At 35.4% G+C, this 23,183-nt stretch overlaps 1 protein-coding gene across 2 annotated transcripts in view; it reads right to left on the bottom strand.

Annotated features, from left to right (window-relative positions):
- Window positions 1–224: 224 nt before the first annotated feature.
- TSC22D2 (TSC22 domain family member 2) overlaps window positions 225–23,183 on the bottom strand; it is a 57,855-nt gene continuing 34,896 nt past the window's right edge. For both annotated transcript variants that reach the window (XM_012510524.2, XM_030822711.1), the window contains 2 exons: window positions 9,466–9,517; window positions 225–8,220 (listed from right to left, as the gene is read on the bottom strand). In XM_012510524.2, coding sequence (XP_012365978.2) covers window positions 7,960–8,220; window positions 9,466–9,517 — 313 coding nt within the window. In that variant the 3' untranslated portion in view covers window positions 225–7,959. The remainder of the gene's footprint in view (window positions 8,221–9,465; window positions 9,518–23,183) is intronic.

The following is a 23,183-nucleotide window of genomic DNA, read 5'->3' as shown; positions in this document are numbered from 1 at the left end:
GCTGAAAAAGCAAGTGGAGGGAACACATTTTCAGTTAGGGGAGGTGGGCTACTCATTTATTGGCCAGTTACTTATTGAGCCCATATAAATACTGATGTGAAAAAGCCATAGGAGAAGTCGAAGTAGAAGAAACAGGTAGGGGGGGAAGATATTCCTGGGGAGGAAAGATGCTGAACATGATGAGACCCCAGGTACCAAGGGAAACATTAGCAGCAGACAAGAAGAAAACACATTATTTTATTTCTAATTTATTAATTTGTCATTACACAAACAATACATAAATGCATATTCAAAAACATCAAACATTACAGTTAAAGCTAATGCACGCTACCAAACTACTGTTAACAGTTTGGTTAGTATCCTTCCAGACCTCCTCTCTATATAATACACAAATATGTACTTGTAGAAGTACACTATACAGTATTTGTGTGTGTGTGTGTGTGTGCGCGATGTGATTTAACATCAATAGTATCGTGTATTACAGGTATTGTCTTTCAATTTTTCCCTCAAACTTTTAACATTGTCTCCTGGAGATCCTTCCATGCCAGACATGTAGGACTCTCTCTTTTTCATTGATACTTAATATTTCATCATGTGTACCATAGTCCATCCTCTTGATGAGTATTTTGGTTTTTCCAATTTCATAGTATTACAGTAGTTCCCCCACCATGGAGGATATTTTCCAAGACCCCCACTGAATGCCCGAAACCACGAATAATACCAAACCCTCTATGTACTATGTTTTTTTATGATCTGATAATAGAAATGACTAATGGGCAGAGAGTGTACACATTGTGGATACACTGGACAAAGAGATGATTCCTGTCCCAGGCAGGATGGGGAGGGATAGTGAGAGATTTTTATCATACTATGCAGAAAGGTTTGAAGTTTAAAACTTATGTTCATTTCTAGAATTTTCCATTTAATATTTTTGTTTTGTGGTTGACTTTGGATGACTGAAACCTCAAAAAGTGAAACTGCAGATAAGGGGGTCTACTGTACAAGCAAAGGTGCAACTGACATAATTGTACAGGCTATCTTGTGAACACATGTATGTTTCTTTAGGACATTAAAAGTTGGAATTGTTAGGTCACAGGGTATGTGTCTTTTAAAATTTAATGGGTGATATACAATTGTCTTTAAAAGAGGCTGTGCCAATTTGTATGCTCACTAGCAATGTATTCCTGTTTTTCCACACCCTTTCCAGCTTTTGATTTGTATGCACGCTAAATATTAGCTGGATCTGAGATGGTTTCTTGTGTTTTAATGTGCACTTCCCTTATTTTGCTGAGATCGAGCATCTCTTTATAACCTATAAAATGCACATAAGCAAAGTAAAGTTCTTTGCTTATGTGCATTTTCAAAGGGACAGGGTATATAGCTTCCAGTTTCTAAAAGGGAGTAACCAAAAAGTAGAAGACTAACTGCTAGTCTAGCTAGAATTAATTTTTGTGAAAGATCTAACTTTATATTTCTTCTAAATCGTTATGCTATCCCATACTATTTGTTGAATAATCCATTTTTTCCTTACTAATTTGAAATGTCACTTTTATTACTTACTCAACATATATTTGTGTTTCTGGATTCTCAGCTGTATTAGAGATTTATTTTTGGCATCAGTCACCTGAGTTATTCTTAACTTGGTTCATTAAATGGTAGCTGATTTTGTCAGCCAATAAGTGTGTTGCTTATGAGACAATAGACAATATAATTCATGACACATGAATCCTATTCTAGTTAACTTTGATTTAAATCAATTTCATTATCTACAACTTAGAGTATTAAAAATGTGTAAACTTTTCTCAGATTAGTTCCTCTTTTTTAGGGAATACTTCACAGGCTCAATGTCGAGGTGGGAGGCTTTTCCGCTCCTTCTAAAAGTATTACTTGATGTTAAAGCTTTCTGGTGATTTAAAGTTGTTTCCTGGCAATATCAAAGGATTTTTACATGGGATGGCAATATTACTGTTGACTTATAAAAATCTTTCATTTAACAAATGATATAAGGTTCACAAACTATAACATATACTCTGAATAAACAATATGGCACTTTAACTTTTACACTTACACTGGACTGAGCTCATTGGAGCACACAAATCATGTCCCATTCATCCTTCTATCCCCAAACATCCAGTACAGGTTGCAGCACCTAAATTGAAATAGAATTAAATTGCATGTCAACTTTTTTTTTATAAAATAAAAAAAAGAAACCTAAATTTCTTGAAAATGTCACTTTTAGGATTTTACCAAGTCATACATGTTTCTTTTTATTAGCCACTGACCTGTTATTATTTCGTCTCAAGTGTGGGGAAAATGTTCCCTTGCTGTCTCTGATCTTCCTCAGGTATGACCTATCTATAGATACATTGCATGCCTGTGAAATGACAGCAAGAACTGTGATCTGGATAACATTTGGATTGCAGCAGGCAAGAGTATTTTACAGTTGTTATATGGAAATATTGTAGGCATGCAAAAGAATGAAGAGATGAACTTAACTTTTTTTATGGAAAAGTTGAACTGTGGCATTTGCCTTGTTTAAAAATTCAGTTGTTTTTATGATCTAAGTTAGCACACCTTTCCCTTCCCTCCAAAGGGATAAATATGGCTTCTGTGGATGATGTCATAGTCTGTAAACTTAGATACTGTGGACCCATGACAATAGACAATGGGAAAATTCCCCAAATTGCCTAGTCTATCAGTTTCCCTGCTGAGAATGAAAAATAAAGCTAACTCACTCACCATCCAGGTACGCTGAACAAATTCAACAACTAAGTGGACTGCGCCAGTGCAAAATACCAGCGTCTTACTTTGTCATCACCAATCTGAAAATCTGTATTTTTCTTATTTGATGATTCCATGGTGGGGTTCGGCAGGGGGGAGGGGGGGCGGTGGGCAAGCAAGAATGTCTGTGAACTTTTAACTTGCTTCAGAGTGCCTCACTTAGCATTTTCATCTATGAACACAGTGTGTCATATCAATTGTACTCCACAAAAGATATAGTTACAGTAGCACTTGTATAAAGTAATCCTTGCAACCTATGAAGGAAAGCCATACATTTAAAGGGATCTTGCTGTAGGAATTCTATGAACTGGTACAGAAATACAGGACAAAGATGTATCCTGAAATGTTGAAAAGGAGTAAATAGGGTGCAAGTATACATCACTAAATAATAAACTATTACTATTGCTAGAAAATAGAAATATGGATTATTAAGAGGCTTGAAGCAGAAGGAGGTGGGAGAAAAGGTCTGGTTTTGGATAGGCAGGAGACCTAGAAAAAAGAAGCCTGCAGGACTGACCTATGTCAAAGAATAAAAGCCTAAAGCCTAGCAAAACCTATTCTGCCTTGGGCTGTCAGTACCTACAGTGGGGTCCACAACCTATATTATCCTTTCCAGGGAGCAAGGAATAGATTTTAGGGAAAGGCTTTGGAATCAACATCCTAATCCTAGTCACCATAAAAGGATTCCATTTAGTTTACCTTTAGGGTAGAATTGACAGAGAGGCATAGTGACAGCAAAGGTTCCATTCCCCCACCCTTTTGTTAAATTCTTGAAATTCCTTTAAGGAAACAAAGACTTTCATTTCACAGATTTGTGACTGTTGGAAGGAAAAGACCAAGTCAAACTTTCAAGTATGAGTTGGGACTCTTTAATCTTTTTTTGGAGGGACAAGAAAATAGGCAGCTGGGTGCGGTGGCTCACGCCTGTAATCCCAACACTTTGGGAGGCCCGGGCGGGTGGGGGAGATGACTTGAGGTCAGGAGTTCAAGACCAACCTGGCCAGCATGGTGAAACCCTGTCTCTACTAAAAATACAAAAATTAGCCCAGCATGGTGGCACACGCCTGTAATCCCAGCTACTCAGGAGGCTGAGGCAGGAGAATCGCTTGAACCTGGGAGGCGGAGGTTGCAGTGAGCCGAGATCTTGCCACTGCACTCCAGCCTGAGCACAGCAAGACTCTCTCAAAAAAAAAAAAAAAAAAAAAAAAGAAAATAGGCACCTGATACCTGATACTGAGAATGGGATGTTCATTGTGGAGAGGACAATGATACAGAAAGACCCAAGACAAACTTCCTTCATGACCTTCACAAAATGGCCTATGTAATTTTGCCCTTTCATCATTTATTTTCTGGATTGTCATCCCTCCTAAATTATTTCTCAGCTTCCAGTTTCAGCTACTCTAATCTACCTCCCATTTGCCACTGGAATTGTGCACATCCAGCATAATTTGAGCACAGTATCCCATTGCTTAAAACCATTCAATAAATCATTCTTGCTTTCTGAATAGATGCCAAACTACTAGGTCAGTGGGGAAGTCATTGCCTGCCTATCTCCAGTGCAATTCTGTGGCTGCCCTAGGAGCCTTGTTTATACTTTTAAGCCATTGAGTTCTCTTTTCTTGTGCTTGGAACACCCTTCCCTCTGGCTCTTATGACCTTCAAGACTCAGGTGTCATGTTTTTGAGGAAACCTACCCTGACAAAACCATCCCTGACTGTATATAGTAACAAGTATTTCTCACTGCATCATTAGTTGGCTTATTATGTCCTCAAATTGTCAATTTTGAGGGCTGGGTTTTGTCCTCTTCATAGGATTATTGAAGAAAATTGAGCCATGTCACAAATTGCTTGCCACTGAGCCATAAAGCTTCTTTTAAAAATGTGATTTCAAATCTTAAAAATTGTTTCCAGACGATTAGCTATTTCTGGTTCTGCAAAGATAAATTTTCAAGAACAGAGATATTCTGGTTCTATTAAGACTTTTTTTTTTAAAAAAGGTCCATGAATTACTGGAGTTTGCAACTTACAGTAATATAATCATTCACCTGTGAAAATTCTTGTGAATAATGGCAGTTGTGATCCCCAATCACTGGAGGCTTGATTATAAAACGTTATCTCAATACTTCTAATTAGCATAGGATATTAGAAATAGAATTGGAAAAATTCAGCTATTTTGGACAATCAGGAGTTAAGGAAACTGTATATTTAATGCCTCCTAACCCCTACTATTTGGTGTGGCAAGCTGTGAGATCACATTGGAACAAACTACATTTTATTTGGGGAAAGTTAGGTTTGAATTGTAGACAATTATCATATCAGAAAAATTTCTACTTATGATTTACCAGCTAAATTAAAACAGAAAAGCTTATGTGGGACCTTGCTCTATGGGGATTACACTGACAGAATTAGATAGATGGCATTCCTGTAAGACTGTGCCTCCAAATTGGGATCTCAATCAGTTAATATTTACAACTATTTGGAGCAGGAGACTAAATCTCCAAAGCTGAATTGGAAGTTACTTAAGATCCTAAACAATCAGCTGGGGGAAGGGTTGAGAGCAGGGATAGTTTGGATTTTGAGGGAAGGAGAGGATGATGGGAAAGCAGAGGGCAGACATGACAATAATTCTGCATTTTTGAACAATGCACCATGAGTATCTTCTCCTGTCGTTACACTGGAAAGTTTATTATTTAAGGCTCTTGATATATATTGCCAAATTACTTTCTAAAAGTACACAGGAAAGCCTGTCTTTCTATGTTAAGTCCTGCTACTTAGGACACTTATTACAATTCGCTAAAAATATTAATTTGCATTTCTTAGATTACTAGAGGTTGAACTTCTAGAAACTGCGATTTATCTCTTCTGTGAACTACCCATGTTTTCTCTCCTTTTCTACTGTTTTTAATATAAAAGTAGTAATAACTGCTGTTACCATTTTAAACCTTATTATTCATTTCCCTGGAGACTATTACTTTGTTTATAAAGTGTTTTTCCAGCCCCAGAATCAAAATGGAATCTATTTTCACAAAAATCCCAACTCTTCTTCTAAGACTAGTTTTTCTCCACCTGTATTAAATATCACGTCAGTTAGCACTGGAGGGGCACAGCCAGCAAACCTTTTTGGTTAACAGTCCAATAGTGAAGTTTCACATTCCATTAAGTATCTCACCTGTAGCAGCTCTACTTGGAATCTTCCTACACATCCTTAGGGTTGCTTACTCAAGCCTATGTACTTAGTTCCTTGAATTATTTATAATGTTATTCATTAACATTTTGTTCAATGTCTTGCAGCACAACTAGAATAGAAAATATTTGGCAATCTCATGTACATCCCAATTTTATGCCTTGTTTATGGGTAATCTGATTAAATTTTTACTTCAAATAAACACGTCTTTTAACACGGAGAACTAACTACTGGTTCTCATTAACTGATTAGCTAGCTGGCTACAGATGCAGTGCATGTTAATTTCTACAGGCACCTTTCTGAATTCAAGTAAAAGTTTTGGTAGACAAGGATTTCCTACTAAAGTATCACTAACATAATATGAATATTGAGTACAAATATTGCTCACTATTCTTGCATTCTTTAAATTGTTTTACTTTGAAAATTTAAGAACTATCAGTAAGTCATTATTAACAGGTCTTTAAGGAGTATTTTGAATTGTGAAAATACAAATCTAGTCAAATTTTGAACACATATAGAGCCAAATATTTCAACAAAACTGCAGTTTAATTTCAGAAAATGTGTTAAAATATATATTTATACATCAATTTCTGACATACACTTAATGTGTTAGTATACACAAAATGATGCTTTCTTTTGAAACTGTATTTATGAAATGTACATTTTAATTTAAATACTCAGTATACACTGCACTTAATCTGCATGTTGCATTTATTAAATACATTAAAATCTGCAATGTAACAAAACGTTTTCTGCATACGAAATTCAAAACACCATTTTAAATGAACAAAAGATGGCTCACTTTTTTTTTTTTTTTTTTTTTTACAACTAGTGTATTGTACACTAGCTCAGCTCCACCAAACTACCTGTTCGTTCTCTTTTATTTGACATTGTTCACAGACTAGTACATATTACAATAAGAGTGCTGGATAAAAACATGAGGTACGAAAGTGGTTCAAAGATTATAGGTCATGCAGATCATGCTAGACAGTAAAGAAAATTGTGACTGAGAAAACACTAAATAAAAATACATAAAGAATGTGCATTATAAAAAAAAAAGACAAAAAAAAAAAAAAACTCCATTACACAGCTTTGCTTCTTTGGTTACAAAGTAGGTTGAACAATTTCACAGCTTTTTATTCCCACCCGAAAAAAAAGTCATACGAAATGTTGAAAAGCAGAGGAATCGTGGCAATTTCTCTTAGAAAGTAGAAACAAATGAACAAAGTTTTCTTCATCAAAATAGCCCAATTATTTATTATATCACAATAACTGGTGACTACCTGTACAGTTGCACTATGTTCTTCATACTTACACTATACAAAATTTACATTCAAGCTGGGTCTTTACTACTGAAAATAAATACCATAAGTAAATTGCCATTAGTGTTAGAAATATGCCAGGATTCTTTTGTTCAATTATTGCCTAAACGTTTTATCTATTAAATGCAATCCTGTCTTTCACTTCCTTTACTGATACTTATAATTATTCAAAAAAATTAAAAAAGTTCTGTGACATTGTTCATGTACATTATGAAAATAGCAGCCCTGTAATAAATAAAACACAAATAAATGAAAACTTATGTAGGCAAATGTTACTGAATCAGAAAGAAAAGTGGCTCTTTAGATGAACTGTTATTTATAATGTGATAGGAAGGCTCAGGGTAAATCCATGGGTAATAGGAAACATGGGAGAGCCACCAAAACTCTTAAAGACCCCACTCATGCGCACCAGGTAAAATGCAGACTTTGCTCACTTTAATAAACCCCATCTATTATTCTCCTTGTGTACTGATGACATAGAACTGGACATCAACAGCGCTGCATGACATCTCAGACAGAGGAAAAGCTCTTGTAGAATGATTGTCTAATACTGAAAAGGCCAAACACACAACCAAAGCATGGCTACTTGCTTTCGTATAAAGTGGAAAGAACACCAGTGGCACACAAGGATAGACTGCTTTCAGTTTTTTTCTTAATGAGGCTTAAGAAAGCTTTATGCTGAGGAGACATTCGGCTGCTGTGGAGGTTGCGTTGGCTGCGGAGGCTGTGCTATCACTGCTTGCTGTTGAGAAGTGCTACCAGGACTGGCCTGTTGGGTTGGGAGTTGGGATAATTGATCATTGCTTGAAAGAGATTTTAACAGTGCATTTTCTCGTTCAAGTAAAGAGTTTCTTTCAACTAATTCTTTTATTTGTTCCTTTAAAACTTCCACTTCTTCTCTTACTGCATACATCAAATGGCTTTTCACCAGATCCTGTGAAAAACAAAATTAGGAATGTCAAAAGAGTGAAAAGATAAAGGTGGTGCTATCTGGTTCTGGCCTACTTGGTGCTGTCTAAGTTTTTATACTAGTTTTCCTGCTCTTGCTTTTAATGTTTCTGCTTTATCTTGACCGAGCCTATGGAAGATGGCTTGGAAAAAATCCAGTTCCCAACTAGAGCAGTAAGCCCAGAATTTTCTTTTCAAAGTTTGGGATGATTTCCAAAAAATACTAGCTTCTTAAATTGTCAACTAAGCTTAGGAAAAAAAAAAAAAAAAGTTTAAAATCACATGCTTAAAATGGTAGATCAAGAGAACAAAGGAACAATATTCCAACGGAAAGCTGTTTGATGTTAAACTAGTCATAGTACTGCTTTAAAGTGATCTGTAATTTGGGACTTTAAAATTTTAGTATTTAAAAAAAAATAGTTTGAGACTAACAGTCCTGTAAGGTCTCACACCTGTAATTCCAGCACTTTGGGAGGCTGAGGCAGGTAGATCACCTGAGGTCAGGAGTTTGAGACCACCTTGGCCAACATGGTGAAACCCCGTCTCTACTAAGAATACAAAAATTAGCCAGATGTGGTGGTGTGTGCCTGTGGTCTCAACTACTCAGGAGACTGAGGCAGGTGAATCACTTGAACCTGGGAGGTGGAGGTTGCAGTGAGCCAAAATCGTGCCACTATACTTCAGCCTGGGTGACAGAGTGAGACTATCTCAAAACAAACAAAAAATACCGACTTTTTTTGTAGAGAAGGGGTCTTGCTATGTTGCCCAAGTTGGTCTCAAACTCTTGGCCTCAATTGATCCTCCCACCTCAGCTCAAGTGCTGGGATTACAGACACAATCCACTGTGCCTGGCCTACTTATATCTTACTTACAGTCTACTTCAATCAGACCTCCAGCTGTTTTTGCTTTAATACTCTTTTTTGCTCTAAAGTATTTTCAATGCTGAAATATCTGGGGAACATATTGTCTTTAAATATGTATGCCCCCTCACCAATGGCCCTTATCAATGATAATGCATGAAATGTGAGATATTCAAATGGAAGAAATATTTACTCAATATTTCTAGACTAAAAATTCTCAACGTTCTAGCATCTTCAACTAAATCTCATTATCAAAAAACATGATTTGGTCATCTTTGGTTTAAATTATTTGTTTTCTAAAACTGACAAAAGCTAAGTGTTCCATACAACCAACAATCTATGAAATGGGAGAACTGTAAACTTTTACTTACCATTGCTTGTTCTATTTTGTTGTCAATGGCTACAACACCTCCCCCAGATGCACTGGAAAAAATTAGAATATGTTATTAAATTATTCTAAAAAATTTAACCTCCCTTCCAACTCTTAAAAGAACGTAAAAGACATTGGTGTTTCACTTAGAACCAAATATACAGTAATTTAAAATAGCTTATTCTGTTCTGATAATTTCAGTACTCAAAGCTCTCATTTCTAAAATGAAAGTCTCAGTAAATAGATGATTTCTACAGGTCCTTTGTAGTGCCAACATTTCTAATTTGCCTGTGATATATGTATGCTACTTTAAAACTAACTCTCAATTGTATTAAGAATTTCTCTGTTCAGTGGCTTTAAAAGGATACATTTTAAATGGGCAGTGTCTTCTCTGTATCTCTTAAATTTCTTCATTACCCAACTATATATTCTAATTGCCTTTCATGTAGAAATTCCAATAATTACTTATTGTAGTAAAATTCAGATGATGGCTTGACTTTTTTTTTTTCTAGTCCCTCCTCTTAGTAAGACTTTTCTGCTATAAGTTTTACTTTACCATCTAGTTTTTTTAAAAAAAATTTAATGGCTTCTAAAAATGATTCAGAAAGCCTTTGGGCAGGATTGGTTAACAAGAAACTCAACATTCAGCGGGGCGTGGTGGCTCACGCTTGTAATCCCAGCACTTTGGGAGGCCAAGGAAGGTGGATCACTTGAGGCCAGGAGTCCCAGACCAGTCTGGCCAATATGGTGAAACCCCATCTCTACTAAAAATACAAAAAAAATTAGCCAGGCGTGGGGTGGGCGCCTGTAATCCCAGCTACTCAGGAGGCTGAGGCAACGGAATTGCTTGAACCCAGGAGGCAGAGGCTGCAGTGAGCCGAGATCACGCCATTGCAATCCAGCCTGGACAACAAGAGCAAAACTCCATCTCAAAAAAAAAAAAAAAAAAAGAAAGAAAGAAACTCAACATTCTGGCAGACCTACATGTATTTGATTGTAGGTTACTTGCTGGCAAAAATCACCTATAAGGTATGTATGGTTTAGATCAGTTCTTCTTGGGAATAACTGAAAAGTTATCCAGCCTGTAAGCACATTCCAAGTTCAAATATCACCTTAGCAATCGTACGGTAATAACACAGAAGGCTGACTAATTGTCCTCTTTGGTGGTTTATATTCTGCCATGTATTAAGTAGTAAGAATAGCTGGAATTTATACCCTTTTCTTGTTTTTTTAATGAACTTTATTTCTAAAAACAGTTATTAGGTTTTTAAAAATTACTCTTGTAAAGAAAAATCTGATACTTTAGCTTATTGTATCAATACAAAAAGATAATTTTTATATGTTACTAAATAGTCTTCATAAAGTATACTCCACCTAAGAAGATTTTAGTGCTAAAATACCTGGAAACTACTTTACTTTAGATGGTGTGGACCCACAATGTTGTAACAGATTCAGGCTCAGAAATATCCTGTCCTATAATATCCTGCTATTCACTTCCTATGTGACCATCAGCAAATCACCTATTTAACTTCCCTGGATCTCAGTTTCCCCATCTGTAAAACAAAGGGGTTGACGTCAATGCCTCAATGGACTTTCCACTTCTAAATCCTTGAAACCTTGAATCATTACATGGAAAACTAAGTTTGTTTATTTGAGCATTAACCACATTAATTACAGCATACTACCTTCACTTCTTGCTGCTACTATTTCTAAGATGAAAAGAGGTTTTATATATCTAATATCTAGAAAGGATTTATGGATCATTAACAAATACTTTATATGTGCTGGGCTTTAAATGCTTTTAGTGAGCTGTGCAAAGTATGACTATATGTAACTATAAACTACAGAACCACTAAGTAAACCATAACGCTTTAGTATATATTTCAGTGCCAGATACCATGCAGACATCTTCACCACAAATACTGAACACATTTTGGCAAAAAAGACGGTGACAGGCATTTAGATTAGTTTGTTTGGGAATCCCAGATTATACTTTCTAAAAATATAGAAAGTATTGCCATTGACATGGCAAGGAAAGACTGAATTACTTTTAAGTCATGTCATGACTTAAATCATTTGATTCCTTCAACAAATTTGGTTTAAGTAGCACACCTTAAATACTAACTACAACATCAGTTTTATGTATTAACAAGCAGTAAAAAAAAAAAAAAAAACAAAAAAAAAACAAACCAAAAAAACCCTTAAAAAAGGGTTTACTGGGTTTTTTTTGATAATTAAAATCAGTCAGCGAGTTTTAGAATGATTCCTGTAGCTAAGGAAGAATAGTTAGCATGCTATTCTTTGAATGTTGATCTAACAAACTCTTGTCCTAAGATCTCTTTTATGACAACAGAAGAAACAGGTTTGCAAGGTATAAATAGATCATGATGAAGATGCATCCCTTTAACAGTGTTAATATTTCAACTGTTAGGTGTTGTACTCTAATAAATCAGTGTCAAATATAATCACTACCACTATAGTGACCTTTAACTATCTTGAAGGCTATTATTCAAGAATTCTATAACCTACTGCAGGGGTCTCAAACTTTAGCATGCACCAGAATCATCTGGAGGTCTTGTTAAAACACAGGTTGCTGGGCTCCCCACTCAGAGTTTCTGATTCAGTAGGCATGGAACCAGGAATCTGCATTTCTAACAAGTTCCCAGATGATGTGGAATCTGCTGTCTATGCTTTGAGAACTGCTGGCTTACAAATGAAAGTTATAGGAGGAAAAATTAAGAAGCCTAATTCTATTTTTAAAACTTTTTAGCCTGGCATATAAAATTCTTTATGACTTTGACCTCTGCCTTATACAGTCTGTTTTCCTCTTATACTCCATCTGCCTATTGTGTTATGGTCTTATATGCTCACAGTTCCAATTCATCTGGCTATCTTACACCTGTCCCTTAAGATGCTCCAGTGCCATCTCTTCTGTGATGCTGTTTGATTTTCTAAGGTAGAGCCAATTACTCCATCCTTTCTGGGGTCTACCAATCTTCACAAACTTTTTATAGTGCAAAAAGGCAGAATAGCAAATTCTGGCTCCTCCATATACTAACTATATGAATTCCAGGAAATTATTTAACCTTTCTAGACCTCAGTTTTTTCATTTAAAATAAGGATTATATGCCAATTGTGAGGATTAAATGAGTTTAAATAATGCACAGTACTTGGCACACTGAGCACTCAACACAGACAGTGATTACTTTGAGTATTGTAATACTACCACTGTTGATCCTATTAGATTGAGTTCCTTGAGAAAGGTTCCGTAACTTCTTCACCTTTGTGAAGAAGTGAATTCAGTGCTTAGCACATAGTAACTCAATGTATACTGATAGTAATTAGATATGATAGATTTGAAACAATTAATGGTTCATATGAGGAAGGCATTAAAATTTTTTGAGTTCAGATAAATCAGTTCTCAAAGTGTAGTCCCTGAACCAGAATCATCAGTATCACCTGGAAACTTGTTAGAAATTTAAATATTTGGACCCACCAAGACCTTGCTAGAAATGTAAATATTTGGACCCACCCCAGATTTACTCTTGGGGCGGGGCCCCGTAATCTATTTTAACAAATTCTCCAGGCGATTCAGATAGAAACTAAAGTATGAGAACCACTGCTTTAAATAGCCATATTTACAATGAAGATACCAATATGGTAGTCTTAAGCAAATAAGAGACTATTTTATTGCAAGATCCCAGAATATGGTTTAAAAATACTGTTTCAATGAGGGTATCAAGATGTTTTCTATTATGTTCAAAGTTATCATAGTGAGATTTGACTCTCTTTTAAAATGAGAAAGATCAACTGAAGCAGAATCAATACTTTCCTTCCTTCACCTAATGTTATAATACTATATATCTTGTTTTCTTTTTAATTATTACATTCAGCACATTATATTTTGATGGTTAATCAGTTTCCAAACTTAAGCTCCCTGAGAAAACGCTTCCTGTCTTTACTTCCAGCACAAAGTATATATACCCAGTACCCTACAATGGTGGTAGTATAAATATTTCAGATTAGTGTGTATGTATAGATACACACTCAAACTGAAATAAGTCAATTTTAAATCAAGTGTTACAATTACCGCCACAGAAACATGAGGGAAAAATGAGTTCAGAATTTTCTTTTTTAAACTATTATGGTACACTGGAAATGCTAAATAAAGTCAAAAGATAATTTTTAAAAATAAACTTTCTATTTCCTATGAATCATTCTTAGAACAAAAATCACTTATTAGCATTTACAGATGCATTAAAAATTGTGGATAGGGAGAGAATGAACAGAAATATAGAGCTGTGGAAAGTAAGAAAGACCTACAAGAAAATATTTATTTACTGGAATTGCTGCTCCAAAATAACTAAATGAGCTTGAATTCAGTGTTTAAAGCTAATTATACTTACACTCACAGAAAAAGTAAAACTCCAAGTATCAATGCTACAGTAAGGCAGGTTGGCTTTCCATGCTGCTCATCTTTTAATTGATCCTAACTGGCTCCCCACCACAGCTTTTCCTCCTAGGTTTCCTTACTCTTACCATGAGATTACTTGCAACATTACGGAGAAAGCAAGAGGGCAGATGAAGAATTTCCGCTTTGTCACAAGTTAAAATCACTAAAGAAAAAGGTAATCTAATTTAATCTCTCTCTCTTTCGTTTTTGAGACAGAGTTTCACTCTCGTTGCCCAGGCTGGGGTGCAATGGCGCGATCTCGGCTCACCGCAACCTCCTCCTCCCAGGTTCAAGTGATTCTCCTGTCTCGGCCTCCCGAGTAGCTGGGATTATAGGTATGTGCCATCACGCCCAGCTAATTTTGTATTTTTAGGGGAGACGGGGTTTCTCTATGTGGGTCAGGCTGGTCTCGAACTCCCGACCTCAGGTGATCTACCTGCCTCGGCCTCCCAAAGTGCTGGGATTACAGGTGTGAGCCACCACGCCTGGCCTTTATCTCTATTTTTAAAAAACTATGAGAAACCAACTTTTTTCTTTATCTGTAGTAATGTGGACAGAGACATCATGACTACTTATTTAAAATAAAAAAATTCAGCCTGGGCAACATAGTGAGAACCCACGAAAGAAAAGAAAAGAGAAAAGAAAGCAAGCCCATGGTCCTAGTTACTCAGGAGGCTGTGTGGGAAGACTGCTTGAGCCCAGGAGCTTGGGGTTCATTACTGCACTCCAGCTTGGGTGACAGAGCCAGATCTGTCTCTAAAAAAAAATAAGAGAACTACTTCTCTTTTTCAAAATGGACATATTTTGACCACTTTGTCTTTCCCTAGATATAAATGCTAATTAACAAATCAACAAGATAGAGAAAAAGAACACTTAATGATTGTCTACTTTAGGACAGGCACACCTTTGTCTTAATGAGTCCTTACAATAAGCCTGAGCAACTTCTCATTTTATAGTTGAGAAAACTGAGGTCAAGTAACTTGCTCAAAGACACAATGCTAAGAACAGGATTCAAAGCTGGACCTAATGTCAAAACACATGTATTTTCTTCCATAGTAGTAAGACTGTGAAAAAAGAATCTCTAATGACCTGAAATAAATCCAGAATTATGTATATTATTAAGAGCACTTTAACTAAGTACCGAATGTTAAGTTGTGAAACCATAAGCATGGATCCAAAGATTAAACCATGCTCAGAATATGCCATTTATCTTATCTGGCAAATTCCTAGAAGAGGTTCAGCTCTGAGAATAAGGGAGGGAACCTCTTAGAAAAGGCACTTGCTTAGTGATCTTTTTATAGCTGATATAGTTTACCTATATCAGCTATTCATTGCTAAGAATGAAAATGTTCTTCTGGTTTGTCAGAAAGCTGAAGATGCCTTAAAAATTTTATGTATCTTTAATTAAAATACTGCAAAACATAAATAAATAAAATAAATGCCTTGCTTTACTCAAAGACTCCTCTAACTTTGCATTGAGTTACAATCACAACTATAAATGCACTACAGGAACTCTCCAAATTACACAATCAAATCTTTTGTAATACAAACTCCTTTAAGTTGGTAAATCTGGCATACTTCATGCTCACGCCCCCTTGCCCAAACCAACTAAAACTGATTGTTCAGAAACTCACAAGTAGAAGGAAGCTATACCTTTCTTTGGGGGCAGTCCTAAGGAATCATAACACTGTTTCCAGTAAATCATCTATAACCTTTATTCCACCCACTCCCATCTCCCAAAATAAGCACTGTAATAACATCATTACTACTAAAATGCATTAATTCTAACCTGGGTAACATTTTGCCTATTCTCTAACAAATGCATGTTCTATTTTTTTTAGAAAGAAAATTAAGAAAATGCAAGTCACTGATTACAAAGGAATAAATCTAATGAATCTACAGTTCAGCAAGCTTGTGAGGTTAAATATAATTTTAAAAATCCACCACTCTTCTGTAAGAGGAGACTAAAAAATTCACAGCTTAATTTAAGAACAAATAACAATTTTCCTTTCAAAAGGGCCTAAATAAATAAAATTCACGTAGACGATCTCTGGCTGAATGCAAACCTCTATGGTTAAGAATAAAAACTGGGTGAAGTTATTAATAAATTAAACTAAGAACTCAAAATGTTATGTTATTCTAATTATTGACCATCAGTACAGTGTAAAACAAATAATGTTTAATTTCATGATTAAAAAAAACCCAAAATGCCCCATAGAGATTATTATTAGCAGTAACACAAAATAAGTTATTTTAAAGCTATTATTCATCCTGAGCAAGCAGGTAAAATTTCTACTTACAAAACTTATGTTACCTTTTACAAAACTTATGTTACCTTTTTCTCAAGTAGCCAGTCCTGCAATGGTGTGATGAATGCTTTTACCAAGGAACTATTAAAAACTCAGTTAAATATTTATATAATGACTGATATTTATTGTCAGCATCTTCTACAAAAACCTTGTTCACCAATGCCCTCAGCATATTTTATATTTATCTTGTTAATTTTAGTCCAATGGCTAGCCAGTAAAGCGTAGATTAAAGAGCATGCAATCTATACGAAGTCCATCTCCTACCTTAGACCCCCTTTGTCTAGAGTCAGTCTTATCATCTGTACTAAGAACTTTAAATAAACACATTTAATTAGAATTTCTTTAATACTTTGGTGGGAAAGGACTATGTAACTGCATGTCTAATTTTTTTTTAAAGTTAAAAAGTCTCTAATAAATTTTCCTAAAATCTGTTAAGACCAGATGCCCAACAGAAAAATGGGGAGAATTCACACTAAACATTAAGAAAGACATGAAAAAATACTCAACATCTGAAACATAAAATAAAAATACAAATTAAAACTATAATGTAATACTATTTTCCAAAACAGATTTCTCTCCTTTTCCCTCTCTTCTCTCCCGACCTCCCCTTAATTATTCACTCTCTGAGCCAGCAATCATTCATCTTGGAATTTATCCTCTAGATATTTTATATACGCAGCAAATAATGTTAACAAGGCTACTCATTACAACACTGTTTATAACAGCAACGCTTCTGGTTAAATGAATCATGGCATAGCCATCCATTCAATTAAATAGTATGCATCTATTAAAAAACCATGAAGATACTTTTCTAGTACTGAGATGGGAACAATGTATTCTGGAGATCTTTAAAAGTAAAGGTACAGATGTGTGCACAATACATTATAATTTACATTAAAGAAGATAATATACATTGATTTGCTTATATACACATAAAGAAGGATATACACACATTAAGAAAGTGGCTATCTGTTTGGGAAGGCAGGCGGATGCAGGACAGAGATAGAAGCAAGAGTACTTTTACTACATCTTGAAGAACGATGAAAAACATGTTCTAAAATGAAAATGACTCATGAAGGAGTTATCTTGTACAGTGTAAACTCCAGACATGAACAAATGGCAGACAGGAAAAGTAATGACAGAAAATAGGAAAGGGAGAAAGGAGGGAAGAGGTGCCAACTCTATTTTCTCTAGGAACTATTTCATTCTGCAAGATAAGGTACTATATTCAACAAACAAAACAATGATCAACATAAGAGATATTTGTGATTTATAAATATCCTGTTTCTTGGTTTAGAGTGAATTATAACCATCTGCGAATGTGATGTAAATTAGGTTTATAGCTCCCAGTACAGCGATTTCTGTTTATTCAAAGTAAATCTGGTAAGCAAATGGTAAAAATTTGTGGTAAAGATCTATAATACAAAAAGTCATGTAAACTTACACAATAAAAATGTTACATTAAAAATTTATCCCCCAATTATATATATATATATATATATACAAGATTAAAATTAACATTATCTTCTTTTTCCAGATCTCTTTCACATTTCCAAGTTATGATATTTTGGGGGGATCATTTTAATATTTGGTAGTAAAATTCTGATAAAATTACTTTTTTCTTGTAGAGCCATTTTAAAGAAACTTCGCTTTAAAACTAGCTGAACTAAAAATCTATTAAAACATTCAAAATGGAAGAGATAAGAATTTAGTCTGGAAAAATTGAAGACTGATACAAAAGTCAAATTTGCACAGCAATTTCACTATTGCAGTCCAAATATTCCAAACAAACAAAGTTTAATTAATATCCTATTTCAAGTTAATACTTAAATGTTATAATAATATGGAATTATATTTAAGATACTTGACTTTGTGTGCTAGCTAGTTGTTGTTTTTAATAGAGATGGGGTCTTGATCTGATGCCCAGGCTGGAGTGCAGTGGCATGATCATGGTTCACTGCAGCCTCAAACTCCTGGGCTCAAGCAATCCTCCTGCTTCAGTCTCAGTCACCTGAGCAGCTGGAACTACAGGTGTGCACCACCATTCCCAGCTGATTTTTAAAATTTGTTGTTTAGAAACAGGGCCTCACCCTGTTGCCCAGGTTGGTCTCTAACTCCTAAGCTAAAGCAATCCTCCCACCTTAGCCTCCTGAGTAGCTAGGATTACAGGAACCAGTCATCCTATGTAGCATTATTTCTTATTAGATGAAATCATTATTTCTTAATAGACTAACAATAGGCAAAGTTTAACAGGTTGAAAAGATTATTTCCTTCCTCTGAGTAAGACCTAAGAAAGGACAGGAGAAAGGGATATGAGGAGGGTGGCATTTTCTTTGATATTGAAGTACTTAACATTTAGAGCAGGCTCTCTTGAAAGAGATTTCATTTTACTGTTTACATAGCAGCAACTACCTAATCTGATGACAGCATATTATTGAGGAGTGAATAATACATACCAAGGGATGTAAGCCCAAATTAAAAACTCAACACTATAATACCTGCTACTTTAAATTATTTCTTGGTGACTGGAAAAATAGTGTAAGACTGACAGTTACCTAGACGTAGATGTACACTAGTACCTCAGAGGAAAAAAAGGGTGAGAGGGATTAGAAAATATTTCAAGTTTCAATTGAAGCACACAGAATCTTGAGAGATCAGTGAGATGATAAGGGAAAGAGACTATCTGTGACAAAGAAAATGCTAAGGATGCCTGGGGCTTTATTCTTGGAGCAACTAGGAGTTGGCTGGTGTATCACAGAAAGGTGGCTAGATTTGGGGGGGATGAAGTGAGGTGGGGAGTAGGTGGTGCAAATAAAGATGTGCAAATAAAGCACTGCAAATAAAGACGAGAAAAGAAATTTAAGTTTCACTTGGGACTACTGAATTTGGAGACATGGAAATGTAGAATCCTGTTGGAGAAATACAGAGAGAAGGCTGCTGGAAATAGGTACTGAGAACTCCTGAGTAATCTCTGGCCTAGAAGTCTAGATTTAAAAGTTGTAAGAATGCAGTAAATTTGAAAGTTGTAAGAATGCAGTAGGCGACTCAAACCATAGAGAAAACAAACTTGCATAAACAATGAAAAGACAAGTGGGGCCAAAACACTGGAGAACACTAACATGTAAAGAGTCATGGAAAAAGATGGGCTTGGGAAGAAACTATTCTTAGGAATGCTACTTACTCTTTTCATCTAATGGCCTCACATTTGCCTCCTCTTTCTCAAGCATTCAACGTATTATTTCTTTTTTATTAAAGTCATTTTTGTTTAGACACCTTGTTTAAATATCTTCTCAATCCCATTTCTACAGTGAGGCTTGACTAAAGTAAAAATGAGACTATCCCCTTTGGTATGTGTATATACCAAAAGCCAAATACCAGTGAAAAGCACATAATTTTTGCTCATCTTTCCATTTTGCCTATTTCTTGAAAGTGCAGAAATGTTCGTTAAAATAGCATTCTAGAAAAAGCATAATTCTATGAACAATATATTTGACAAAGTAAAATTATATTAGGCTAGTCACTAGGATTTCGTGACTAGAATTTGCTCCAAAGTTATTAATTTTTCTTTGCTACCAAGTCTCCTTCCTAATCTGTCCCCCAAAGTCCAAGTACAGTAATAAATAAAGGTTGTCAAGGGACCGTTTCAAAATAGGGCTAAACTCAGAAGAATATCATGGGGGTTTTTAAAGAGACAGTTGCTTGATTCTAATTTAGACTAAAGGGAGAACACAAGCATGGCCATCATTCCTTAATGAAATGAACAGAGTATATCATATTGGGGGTGGGGAGAAAGCCTAGTCTTTATTTTTAATAAATCAATGAATGTTTTCCATTTGGAATGTTTTTTAAAATTATAGTGGCTTGGGTTTGAGCAAAGAATTACATCTTTCTTTTTAAAAATGTTTTGACTTGTTTGTAGAGACAGATCTCACTCTGTTGCCCACGCTGGTTTCAAACTCCTGGGCTCAAGTGATCCTCCTGCCCTGGCCTCCCAAAATGTTGGGATTATAGGCGCGTGCCACTGTACCCAGCCAAGGATTACATTTTTCACTTTCAACAAATATAAAGGCAACACTCTAAATATAGGCCCTGAAGAATTAAAGTTGTCTACGTTTCAGTTCACTATTTCTTGTCTAAAGTACTTTTTGTTCTCTACTTCATTCTGGGGTCAGACATTCCGAGGGGTAAGACAGCTTCTCATTCAGCAGTTGTCTAAGCAAAAAGTTGAATTCACAAAGAATAATAAAATGGCTTAAAAGCATAGGCTTTAGAATTAGACTAGCTGATTTTTTTTTTTTTTTTTTTAAACGGAGTCTTGATCTGTTGCCCAAGCTGGAGTGCAGTGGCACGATCTCAGCTCACCACAACCTCTACCTCCCAGGTTGAAGCGATTCTCTTGCCTCAGCCTCCTAAGTAGCTGGGACTACAGGTGTGCACCACCAGGCCCAGCTAATTTTTATATTTTTAGTAGAAACGGGGTTTCACTGTGTTGGCCAGGCTGGTCTCGAACTCCTGACCTCATCATCCGTGTATCTCGGCCTCCCAAAGTGCTGGAATTACAGGCGTGAGGCTAGCTGACTTTTAAGCCAAACTCCAACCACTTACTAGTGGGGTGATCCTAGCAAGTTAACATACTGAAACTAGTTTCCTCAACTATAAAATGGGATACAGTTGTACATATCTTAAAGGACTGCTATAAGGATTATGTGAGACTGTTTACAACAGTACACACAACAACCCAATTAGTTCCTTTTATCATTTGGATCAATTTGGACTTTGACACTTTATAAGGTCTACTTTCCCAGTGTATCTTGGGAAAATTAAGTTAAGAGTTAATCTCCCAAGGCAGTGAAACATGAATAAAAATCAATTATGATTAATATTAAGAAACAGGTTTTATGTTTCACCCAAAATAAAATCCTAGTTATTCCTTAATAGATTTTTTTGTATTCAATTAAATGCTAAAGATTTAATGCAGTCACAAAATATATGTTAATAAAAATTGTTTGACTTGAGATTTACATTTACAAGGCTTATTATTATTATTTTTGAGACGGAGTCTTGCTCTTGTCACCCAGGCTGGAGTGCAATGGCACTATCTCTGCTCAGTGCAACCTCCGCCTCCTGGGTTCAAGCGATTCTCCTGTACAAGGTGTATTAAACACAGGATTCCTGTGGATTGGACATTAATAACGTTCTTATGGATCTTCTTTGGGATCTCGATGTTTCATTATTTAGAGTAAAATAATCTTAACTTACTGTGGGAAATTTTTCCAAAGCCCACTGAAATATAACTAATTTAATTCAAATAAAAATTTCCAAAAAGAGTATTAAAAATATCCCAAGTCTTCCTTTAGTAGTGTTATATGAAAATTCAACAATAAATATGACTAAAAGCAAATAAGAAAAGTGGTATAAAGTGTTGTTTGCTTTTAAACAAATTATTACCCTAGCTGAGAATCACTGCTTTAGAATTACCTTATTCAAAAAGGGATTCTGACGTAAAGTAAAAAATAGCACTACTATAAAATCTAAAGGGTCATTAGGTTTTTTTTCACTCAAGCAAAACTGCACTCAAGTAGGCACATTTTCAGAGACAAAAAGTTTAACATCTAAGTTTTTATCATTTCAGTCTAGATTCACGTCCTTGAATTCTTTTAGGCAATAACAATTCTAATAATTTAGACATGGTGAATGACAGAATTTTACAATAGTTTGTGTGAAATCTTTTATGATGAATTCTACATTTACATCATGACCTGAAATTTGTTAAATCGATTTAGATTCCAGATAAGACTGTCACTTGAGATGGAATGCTCCACCTACATTTTCCTTAGCCTTCTTCCTTTCTTGCCAAGAGGCTCCACTTCTCTGATTCGTCCATAATCTTTTTATCAAATGTTCCTTTCTCTTGAATTAAACCTTAAAAGCAGAAACTGTCCATCTCCAGGGTCTACTTATTACAACACTACTCTGCATATAATTGATAGTAAACATATTACTTGAAGAAAAAGACAGAATACAACTTACAATATATTATCTAATTATATTTTATAAGTTTGGTATAAACAGATGTTATATTGGGCTCATCAGCCAGGACAAAGATCTAAGAAATTAGCCAACAATAGAAACTAATTAAGGGTATCGCTGGAACACAGTAAAATATGGGCAGACCTCGAGAATTTTTTTGTCCCTAATAAAGGCAGGTTTTTGATGTTCCTTGCATCTGGTTGTTACCCACTGAGAAAGAAGGAAAGTGTGCCAGTTTCTATATAATATAGGCAACTGATATAAATAGAAAAATGGTTTTAAGTTTGAGTAACAGAAAAGGGCTAGGCTCTATGAATTTCCAGGTTACTGCTGCCATGGCCAGTGAAACTTGGTAACTCCATATACTGATCATGCTGATGACTAAATCATAGAAGACTTCATGGATAATAAAGTGGATGTTAAAAACTTAATAATCTTAAGATAAAAACCTTGACAGAGACTTTTTTACATCAGAATCATGGATTTAAGGAGAAACCATTTGTAAATCTGGTGAAAAGCCTGATTGTATAATCATACCTCATAAGTATCTATGCGTTCTCTCAGCTGACTCATCTCACTCTCTATTCAGTCAAAATTAAGTCTAAAGGGAGAATTAATCCTAAAGGCTTTTGGTCAGATAAAAAAGACAATTCAAACTACCATGCCCTTAAGCATGACTCATGAATAAGTGCAAGTTCTATGTAAACTAGATCCAGGAGTCTGAAGTCATTCACATTTATTTCACTCTTTTTACGCTGAGGATCAGGTCACATATAAAGGTTTCCCATGAAGTCCTTGTATCATCACTAGAATCAATAAGTAGAGAAATGTCCTTGTGATCTCTAAGGTATTAAGCAATGTCTTCTTATCCATTTTTGAAAAAGAACTTTATGACTATGTACTAAAACCAGTGACTTACGGCCATGA

Source organism: Nomascus leucogenys, chromosome 11 (assembly GCF_006542625.1).
Source record: "Nomascus leucogenys isolate Asia chromosome 11, Asia_NLE_v1, whole genome shotgun sequence".
Taxonomy (NCBI): Eukaryota; Metazoa; Chordata; class Mammalia; order Primates; family Hylobatidae; genus Nomascus; species Nomascus leucogenys.
Note: the sequence above shows the minus strand (reverse complement) of the source record. Positions and strands in the feature narration are given on the sequence as shown.